The 11,066-nt window shown below is 35.7% G+C and overlaps 1 protein-coding gene across 1 annotated transcript; it reads left to right on the forward strand.

The window, feature by feature from the left end:
• Positions 1–3,892: 3,892 nt before the first annotated feature.
• LOC143590736 (putative vesicle-associated membrane protein 726) lies at positions 3,893–5,931 on the forward strand. The gene is made up of 5 exons (XM_077071127.1): positions 3,893–4,085; positions 4,841–4,982; positions 5,055–5,175; positions 5,524–5,586; positions 5,699–5,931. The coding sequence occupies exons 1-5, from the start codon at positions 3,893–3,895 to the stop codon at positions 5,843–5,845; spliced, it is 666 nt and encodes a 221-aa protein (XP_076927242.1). The 3' UTR covers positions 5,846–5,931.
• Positions 5,932–11,066: the final 5,135 nt, after the last annotated feature.

The following is an 11,066-nucleotide window of genomic DNA, read 5'->3' on the forward strand; positions in this document are numbered from 1 at the left end:
TTTTTTAACGACGATGAAGAAACACAGATCCAAACCGTAAGTACGATTAGATCTGCGCTCCCACAAGTGAGGGTTAATGAATGTGGTTCAGTCAAACGAGTTCTAAGTAGATCCGGATCCTACAAAACAAACCACCGTGAGCTCGTTACGAGAAGTACAAGATGGGGGGTCTTGTCGTAACCACCCTCCGGCGTGAGAATCAGTAAATCTTCTTAGAGAAAGAAAGTACTAAATTTGAAGTGATTCATGTATTATAGTTATTGTGAATGAATTCCTCTTGATGATTATGAGGGATTATAGCCAGAGGTGAAAGAGAATGATTGGTTGTCACTACCTAAAGATGATTTTGTTCACCTGGAGAGAAGCGTGACCGATTTTGATAGGAAGTAATAGCTAGCAATGTGCTAGGCCATTGAGGAACGTACAGCTGGCTCTTCCTTATTGGCTTCGTCTTCACGTGCTATTTTCTAAGAAGGTAAACGTCACTATCAAGGAATCTTTTAGTTATCATCTGTTTTGCCATATAAATATGAAGTCTTCCTTCCTATTGTCTACGTGTGTCCTCAGCAGGCCTCTATAAGAATTACCTAAACTCATTCGTTCTTCAGCCTGCGGGTGTCCTCCGCATGCTTCTAGAAGGTGTTATCTATTTCTTGGCAAGTACCTTCCTCGGATACTATTCTTGGTAGGAGCGATCCGCGGAAGTGCCTAATGTGCTGAGAGCTTCTGGGCCTATCTCGTTATTTTATGACCCTACCTTCATTAGGGTTGTTCAAGAAATCCGAAATTCGAAAAAAACCGAAATCTGAACCGAAACCGAAACCCGAATAATCCGATCCGAATAACTAATTCGGATTCGGATATGGATTTCAAAAAATTCCGGATAGTTCAGGTTATTCGGATATCCGAATAATCCGAATATATAACATGTTATTAGTGTATATAGCCAAGTCCATTAACATTTACAATAACTTTATAACCATAACTTCATTATTTGTTCAATCAACCTAACACACCATAGACAAAAATGTCATAAGACTTCGTCGTTATACTCTCTAACACTACTTAACTTCCTTGTTCTTGTAGTGTTTTATTTTTATTTTTCAATTTTGTATGTTTATTTAATAAAAACTTAAGTTTTTATATTTGTTATACGGATTATTCGGATAATTCCAGATTATCCGAATCTGATCCGAATCAATTCGGATCAGATAGGAATGTCCCTAATTCTGATCGGATCGGATTTCGAATAGGGTTTCAAAATTTTCAAATCCGAATAATCTGAACCGAATAAACCGAATAACCCGTTATCCTATCCGATGAACACCCCTATCCTCCATAAACGACTTTCTTGTGTAGACCATCACATTCCTCAATTTTGGAAAGCCCTATTGCCTAATCCGGCTAGACTATATTGTATTTATCAGGCTCACGCGGGCTTCAAAGTTTGGTCTGGGTGTTCCTCTGGGAAACCATATCGCATGCTGTTACTTGACCGTCGTTGTGTCACCACAAAAACAGAACTCTCTGGCGTAACACACGGTAAAATGAAAACCCAGATAGAATCAGAATTTGAACTGATAACCCTGCAATGCCTAGCTCAAATCCATTATTGCCATAATACACCAAAATAACAAGTGGGGATCCATCAAATTCTTTATATAATTTTGTTTCTAACAAAATACTTATTTACCATAATAACTTCTTAAATTTCTATAAATAGTTTTATGAAGAAAATTTGAAACTAAAATCTCGGTTGAGCATCAAAGTTGACCAATTGAATGCGCTAGGCAATAACTTTTCGTTGGAAGAATGTAATTAATTTCTAATCGAGTTAACTACATGACTGGAACCTGAGGTTTGTTCAAATTGCATACTTGATCCCTACACTTCACTATTAGAAACGTGGTCCTGGTAATTAATTTATTACTAAGGTAGAATTTTGTAACTACGGAGGCCCTTACCTGTTAACATCACTAAATTTTTAAGTTAAGTCATTATAAAATGATCAAGCTACCCTTAATAATAATTTTAATAATAATAACATATTGGTGGCCCCCATCCCTCACCCCTCCTTTTAGGGGTGAGAAAAAACCGAATTAACCAAAAAAATCGAACCGAAAAAACTAAACCGGATCATTAACAGACGGTTAATTTTTTATTTTTATTTTTTTTGAAAAACTGAATTTTCGGTTTCGGTTCGGTTTTTCATTTTTAAAAAACCGAAATAAACAGAACCGAACCGATAGATAGCTAGCTATGAAGATTATGAATATGATGAATACTGGACTAAACTTTAAAAATGAACAAAATGATGAATGAAGATTGGGACTAAACTTTTATTAGTTTTTTATTAATAACTTGTTGAATTTTAAACTCTACTACTTTAACAACTTTGTATTCGTATGGTTCCACGTAACACCTGTATGTTCTGGTTCTTTGAATTCAAGATATATGTGGTACTCTAGTACGCTCTTACAAACTTAAAATCATCATTTTATTTTTAAAGTTTTTTTTTTGCATTGTCTACACATAATGGAAAAAAAACCCGACTATAACCGTACCAAAACCGAAAATAACTGGAAAACCGAAAAATCGAAAACCGAACGGTTTTTATATTAAAAAAACCGATGACTTCGATTTCGGTTTCGCTTGATAACCGAACCAAATCGAACCATGCTCATGCTCAGCCCGACCACCTTTCTTCTTCATCTTCTCCCCTACCCCCATCATCCACCACCAAACTGCAACAACCACCCCTCCTCCTAACTTCTTTTCTGGCGCCACCCAACACCACGCATTTCTCTCTCTTATTCGCCGGTAGTGGTCGAGGAAGCTACAATGGTGGAAAGATTTTACCGAAAGAGTTTCACGCTCGTTGTCTTTTCTGAATCGCTGTTGGTCACATCATATGGAGGATCCCCTCCTACGCAATTACAATCCAAAACTCAATCCACAAACGATAAACCTAGTTTCTCATTCTCTCTTGCTGTTCCGATTTGAAATCATTCTCGTGGTACAATATCTGAAATTGACGAAGACAGATCAGAATTCATTAGAAAAAAGGTCGGAATAATGGATTAATTATTGGAACAAGAGTTGTGAAGTTGATGGTTAGATCGCAGAGGTTTTCGTTTGGCCACTAGATATGGGCCTCCATTTTCACATTTTAACCTGGCTTAAAAAGCTGATCCGACCACATCCCATTCTTCGTTTTTATAGTACACCTCCACCTCTAGTTATTCAACTACTTAACGATTTCGTGTAATTAACTCTGTCGACTTCTCCTGAAGCTATTGCCGGTGAAACTGGTGGGTAATTGCATGAGATAGTTTATAATAACTTGAATCTCAAAACGAACAAAAAGTGATCATGGTAACTTGATTGGGAAAATGCTGAGAATAAAATATGGAAAGGATGATCGGAGGGGGTGGGGTGGGGGTGGGCGGGGCCAACAACTTTTATTATTATTATTATTTTTATTTTTAAGGATATTTTGGTAATAGTACACGGACTTAACTGAAAATTTTAACGACGTTAGCACATAAAGACCATTGTAGTTATAAAATTGGCAAGTCTGGACTATATTTGTAATCAATTTTTTAACTAATTGGACCACGTTTGTAAATAGTGAAATTTAGGAATCAAGTGTGCAATTTAGGCAAAGTTCTGGGACCACCCATAAATGTCTTTTCTTATGCAAGATGAAAATGGCAAGGAATAATTCAAAGAACTAGTTTCCTAGATTTTATCTCACACTCACAAAATCTGTCATGCCTTCCTCTCTGTCCATCCACACAATCTCTTCACATCTTCATTTTCAGATTACCCGGAAATTTATCATCGACGCCTTATCTTCGGTTCCTCTTATTTGAATATCCATGGTACGAAAATGCCAACACAAGGATCTCTAATTTATAGTTTGGTCGCTAGAGGCACGGTCGTCCTCACCGAGTACACCGAGTTCTCCGGGAATTTTCACACCATTGCCGCTCAATGTCTTCTAAAACTCCCTACAACGACCAATCGGTTCACGTATAATTGCGATGGCCACACCTTTAATTTCCTCCGTGAAAAAGGATACAGTGAGTTCAATTGCATATTATGAATATATGTTAGCATGCATGTTGAAAATGAATGATCCTTTATTGATAGGCTAAACCATGTATGGTTATGAGAGATGATGATTATTCTTTGGGGTTACGATTGTTTTGCCATAATCACAAAACGTTTTTGGTGGTTTTTCCTTGGTTTCGGATAGCAATATGAGTTTGTAAGCATGAAATGCATAATGTGAGAACAATGTATGTGCTATGTTTTGATTCTTAGTCTTATAAGATCATGTTGGACTATGAAAAGATTTTGTTAATTATTAGAGTACCTAAAATAGGGAATTCTTTTTTAGCTTATTTGGAGAGAGGACAAAATGTGAAGGCGAGAGAGAGGATGGTTGTTTTGTGTAAAAACACCCAAAATCTAATGCATGATGGCCATAGTGTTTTACTAGCTACATGGTTCTATAACTTTATCATGTTCCCTAGCTACGTACAAAGCGGTCCTACTACTTTTTTGAACACGCCAACATGATATATAACGCGTTTTAGAAGGTCATACAAAGAAAGAAAGATGTGTTTTTGTAGTAGGGTGATAGGTATCAATACTTGCAACATAGTATGTTATATGGGCATTTTTACTACATTATGTATGCAGAAAATGGTTTAGAATACCTTATTATTTTTAGTGTTTAGTTGGATAATGCATTAAAATCTCTAACAAGAAAATCTATAATGCATTCGCATATCATGTGTTAGTTTAATTAGATTTCCATTGGCTATTGCAGCATACTGTGTTGTTGCTGTTGAATCGGCTGGAAGGGAACTCCCAATTGCCTTCTTGGAGAGAATTAAAGATGATTTTTCTAAAAAATATGGTGCAGGCAAAGGCAAAACTGCTGGTGCTAAGAGCCTAAGCAAAGAGTTTGGGTACGTATGCACATGCAAATTGTACGTAGATTGACACGTGTATATCTTTCAAGAATGTTTCTTTTTTTTCAGACCCAAAATGAAAGAACAAATGCGATATTGTGTCTCTCATCCTGAAGAAATTAGCAAGATTGCTAAGGTCAAGGCTCAGGTTTCTGAAGTCAAGGGAGTGATGATGGAGAACATTGAGAAGGTAAATTTCCCTAAGCGCGAAAACACAATCTAAACTTTATAGGCCAGACAAATATCGGAAAACTGATATTGATTGTGTAATAATCAAACTAAATGCCTAATTAAACACGTAACTACACAAAATCAGATAATCACTGAGTTTTATAATCAAATTAAATAAACTCAAACGGATAAGATTGGGAAAAACAATTGAGTTCAAAGTCAGGATTCCAGATGATAAACTTAGGGTAATTTTTGTGCATAATACCTTCTTATAAACTCCATAATTTCATGAGTATACATCGGTTTATGTTCGTTATGCATTTAAATGGAAATTGTTTCTTCTTTGAATAATATTTCTTGTGTTTAGGTTCTTGAACGTGGAGAAAAGATTGAACTATTGGTTGATAAAACTGACAACCTTCGCAGTCAGGTCTGTCTAAATCAACATTGATATTGACCACCATTTCAAGCAAGCAAATATGCCTCCCTTTGGGATGGTTTAATTATACAAAATTGATTGTTGTATTTATTTCATATTTTAGGCACAAGATTTCAAGAAACAAGGAACAAAGATGAAGAGGAAAATGTGGGTTGAGAATATGAAAGTGAAACTTATAGTTTTTGCCATCGTTGTTGTCTTGGCGGTAATGGTTGTTCTGTCTATATGCCCTGGCTTTAAATGTTTTTAAAATCCTCTATTTCTCGGGGGCCCATTAAAGTTTTCTTATTGATCGATCGACTGGCTATCCTTTTTGTTCATACTCGCCAACCTTTAGGACCATGGATGGCTAAATTTTCAAATGGTTGACGATAGGGCTCATTGTGTACCACTATGAATGCCTTTAATGTCGTTAGAAAATTGACAAGCGTATTAGCAGAGGTATTCTTAAACAGTTGCATATATTCTTAACGATTGTAATTATCATGCATTCTATGTATCACTAACCACATTTGTAGGATTTATGATTCTATATTCATTGTTCACCTACATAAAAAGGGTTTATCTTGAGTAATGATTCAGAGAATTATATATCAAAATACCTTATGACGTCAAACCCATATAACTAAAAAACCTAAAATATTCATCGTTACGTACACACCCTGTCACCATCGGGATCCTTAGCCGTCGATTGCCTTGTTGTTGACACAACCAATCTCAGAAATGATAGGAGACTCCCTAGTTACCATGTCAACCAATGGCATTGCAACGACCAACCCAACACTACCACTGTAAACTTTTCATGTCTACACAAATGCGAACATCCGAAACAAAATCCGTATACTAGACAACAACAAAGTTATGTCATGTCCAAAATTGGTCTAGTAATCCTATAGGCCATGACCTGACCTAACCTATTAGAGTATCCACATCGGGCTACATCATGTGGCAGCCGACGGACGTGGAGGGAGCCGGACACTGATGGAGAAGAATTAGTACACTTTGTTGCACACTTGCACAATAGTTTAAGATATTCGTGTAGCCTTGACCCAAAAGTGTGATTTTTAAATGATGACTTTAATAACTTGAAAATCCCAAGTATCGCGTGGAAGCATTTTACTGATTTGTCGGTAGGCAAATGAAATTCTATAAAAAAAAGCCTCCTAAAAGGACATGATGGAAATGGAAATCATAGGTATAAAATATGAACGGTGACCATATGTCACAAAATGGGTGGCCATGAATTAATGGGATTGGGTGACAATTTAAAATTTTAAGAGGTTTAGAGTAAATGTTAATATGTTATAAATCAACGAGAGATTATTTTTGACGTTCTCTCTTATGCAAATTGTTTGAAAATATTTATAATTATTTCTTTCATTAGGTATATTTTTTTAATTGATAGTATATTCAATACATTATTTTTGTGGCATTGTAAATGGTATATTTATGTTAGAAAAACAAAACTCCTAAATATTTGTATAAACCACATATTTATACATCTTATATTTATATAAACCACATATTTATACATCTTGTAGGATTTGAACAGTTTACCTCTAAAATAGAGGGAAAATAGCTTATCGACACACTATGTCCTTTGTATAAAATAATAACTTCAATGTTTTTTTTTCTCGCAAGTGCCTAGTTATAAAGAATATTAAACTTTTATAAATTACTAAAGGGTGTTTGACCTAGTGTTATCAATGATTAACTTTTCTGTTTTCTTTCCAAATAGTGAGAGACTTATTGGCTTGATGGGTCTCGGCTTGTTTAAAACTTCATAGAAAACCACTATGATTGCTTATGTATGTAACAATGATTAAAACAAGTATGAAATGTGGAAGAAATAAATGGTCTTCTCGGAATGTACATGGGGAAAAGAAGAATCATTATGGTAAATTTCAAGGAATGATCGTAAGATGGGTTTGTTAACATCCACCCAAACCGACAAGCCCCTATAAGTATGTGTGTCTTTGTGTTCTTTCTTCTATTTCAAATTATTTTACTATTTGACTTTATGAATAAGGGAATATCTTATAGAATAATAATCAAGTTAGTCTCAAAAGTGTTTCAATTAGGTCACTCATCATATTTTCTCCAAATTGGTCACTAAATCTTTAAATCAAGTCTCACCGATTTTGTTGTGCGTTAAGAAATAAATGGAGGATAAGATGTGGGGGTCGGAATTTGCAATAAATGTAGTTAAATTTAAAAAAGCGTTAATTATATTAAAATTTAAAAATAAAAAATAAAATCCACGTCGCAACTCAACGTTAACATAAAAAAAAGATAAAAATATTTCCTATGTGAAACAAAAAAGAAAAAGGCTAAAAAAACATGTTAAAACATTTGATTTAATAAAATATGAAAGTTGAGTGACTTAACTGAAACATTTTTTAAAATTAAGTGACCTAATTGGAACACTTGTGAAACTTGGTTAGATTTGTATTTGTATAATTACTTTTCGAAACAAGGAAGCGTCTACAATTTATTTGATAGATTTCGATTCCTCTAAATTCAAACTCATTTGACAACTATAGTTTCAGAATTTTAACAAAATGAGATGAAAGAAACCCTCATGTATTTCATGCAACTCAAAGGTTCCACTCGTTTCATAGAGTTCATCAAAACTGAGAACTATCTCCATTGAAACTTGTGTTTAGTTTGTTGATGATGAAATTCAAGGTAACATTCATTTGGAGTTGATAAAGAAAGCCCGCTTCCTATACAAATTCTTATCAGTAGCAATCATTCTTTATCGAGATTCCAGTGTAGGAAAGAAATCGATTATAACACAACACAGAAATATGGAAGCATATCACATACCATGGATCAACTAACAAAATATATAAACCGATGTAATTAATTAAATGCATAATTCAATAACAAGAACCAACGTTATGAACGTGAAGACAAGGGACCAATGACCTCAACTCAAAGATAGACCACAGACCATAACAAGAGACCGAATAGAAATCAATCGTAAGATTACAAATAATCTCACCAAAACCTTCTAAACTCCAACCACCACCAAGAACCACCCCACCATTTATGTTCTTCACCTGCAAACGAGCTCGTTTTTCTGTTCTGGCGGTGGCGTCTGAATCATCACTACTGGTGTGATTTGGGGTTTCGAGCTAGATCTAGGGTTTTGGTGGTGGTGAGGCGGCAGCGGTGGGTAGGAATTTCAAGCGGGGGCGGTGGATTCGGGTGGAGTTGGGTTAGCTAGGTTGTTTTTAATCGTCAAATTGGGTGTGATTTCCGAAAAACCGAGTCGAAGTGGTGGATGTGTTATCTAACAGATGTAAGAGGAGAGAGAGAGAGAGAGACAAGATGCAATGGTGCCGGTGGTGGTAGAGGCCGGTGGTGGAACAGTAAAGGCGGTGGCCATCAGTGGTTGTGACTGGTTATATAATACGTATATAAAAGTTTTCCTTTTAACATTAATTTATAAATTTTGTAAAATGACCAAAATGCCCCTACATATCTTATGAAAAGACAACTTTACCCATGAGTTAACGATGAAAATTAACAGAGTTAACGTTTTGGATATAATTGGCAAGAAGTGGGAAACCTCGATGGTTGAAATGCAAAAGGTAAACTTTTTGGACGAAAATCACATTATTGGCCAAACCTCAATGACAATTTTAACACTTTACACTTTTTTATAGATCAGATTTTATGTGATATATGTGTGTGTGTGTGTGTGTGTATAACCATATGGTTGTTATCTCATAAGTTTTACCATTCATGAGAAAAACCAATTAGCTTTTTACATCTATGCATAGCATCTCTGTTTCAACATAGATAGTTACAACAAATTCACGTTCAACTTTGATTTTAATTTCATTTTGTGTCTAAGGGTATGTTTGGTATGAGATAATTAATGGAATGTACTAATAAATGAAATGAACATGGTAATGGAATGGACAAAGAAATGGAATGGGTTATTACCATTCCAATGGGATGTTTGGTTACACATGGGAATAAAATGAATCATTACTTTGCGTTGTTGGTAGGGAGGAAAAACAAAAGATAAAATAAAATTAAAATGGTAATGAGTGGCAGCTGCGGCGGTGGGAGGTAGGTGGTGGTCGTGGCATTTGCAGCGGTGGGTGGTGATGGTGGTCAGTGGTGGCGGGTGGTGGTGGGGCGATGAGAGATATGGTGGTTTGAGGTGGGTGATGGGTGGTGGTGGTTGGGGGGGAGGTGGGTGGTGGCGGTTGGGGGGGGTGGTGGCGGTAATGGTGGAGGTGGCAGAATGTGGGTGGTGGAAACGGTTGATGGCCGCGGTGGTGGGAGGAGGGTGGTGAAGGTGATGTTAAGTGAAAGAGGGAATGGAATGAAAAAAACATGGGGTATGAATGAAATGAAATTTGGGTGATTTAGGGGGAATGAAATGTAATAGGTTATTATATTCCTTTGATCAACCAAACACACTTTCTCCATTCACTCACAATAGGTCAATCCATTCCGCTCTCTATTCCTGCATACCAAACGCTAAATAAGAGTTTTGTTAATATAATTTGGCAAATACACATTTTTAGTCATTAACTTGAAGTTTTACATATATGTTTTTGGCCTCTCAAATTTAAGTTTCACATGTATACGTTTTTTGTCCATCAACTTTTGTTTTCTATGTTTCGCATATATTTATATATATACATTTGGGGGAGAATTATGCATCACTCTTTTGTACAATGTGCAAAAAAATTTGTACCATGTAATATTTGTTTTATCAAACTTTCTTTTTCTACTTTTGGTCCATACACTTTTCATAATTTACAAATATATCACACAATATTTTTTAGTTTTAGCCACCTACATTTTCCAATTTCAATTTTGATCTCTTATACTTTTTACCTTTTACAATTTTTTGTTTAATGTTGATGTTTAAATTTAACGAGTTAGTACGCTGCAACGCATGTGTGTGGTTCAACATTTTTATGTATTTTCCCCGTTTAACAGCCCCGTCGCAACACATAGATGTTAAGTTGACTTAGTTATTTTTTTTTTGTATTTTACGTTTCGATCTAATTTTTGTGTGTTAACACGACACAACGAGCGTGTGTGGTTCAACGTTTTTACGTCTACATTTTGTACAGGTTCTTAATATTTAACGTTAATTACTGGCCGCGGAAGAGTAGACGACGAATGAAGGCGATGATAGCGACAGCTTCATGCTTTCGAGCGAAGTGAATATGTAAAAACACAGTTTACATCCCCGTAGTTATTATTTAATTAAAAAGGTTCCTTCTTTATTTTTGTGGAGCGAGGGCCGGTAACGCAGTACCCGCCAAAACCAAAACTAAAAAATAAAAAACTCTTCGCTCTGGTGCTGCCACGTGTAGAATATTGTTTGATCCACCAAATTTACTAGTGGTGAGCCCACAACCACATCAACCACTTACATACATACAATTGCATACACACACATACATCTTCCTTCCAACCGAATCGAATCTTTC

Source organism: Bidens hawaiensis, unplaced genomic scaffold, assembly GCF_021521415.1.
Source record: "Bidens hawaiensis isolate Kalapana, Puna unplaced genomic scaffold, B.hawaiensis_p1.1 tig00038980_1, whole genome shotgun sequence".
In the NCBI taxonomy this organism is placed as follows: Eukaryota; Viridiplantae; Streptophyta; class Magnoliopsida; order Asterales; family Asteraceae; genus Bidens; species Bidens hawaiensis.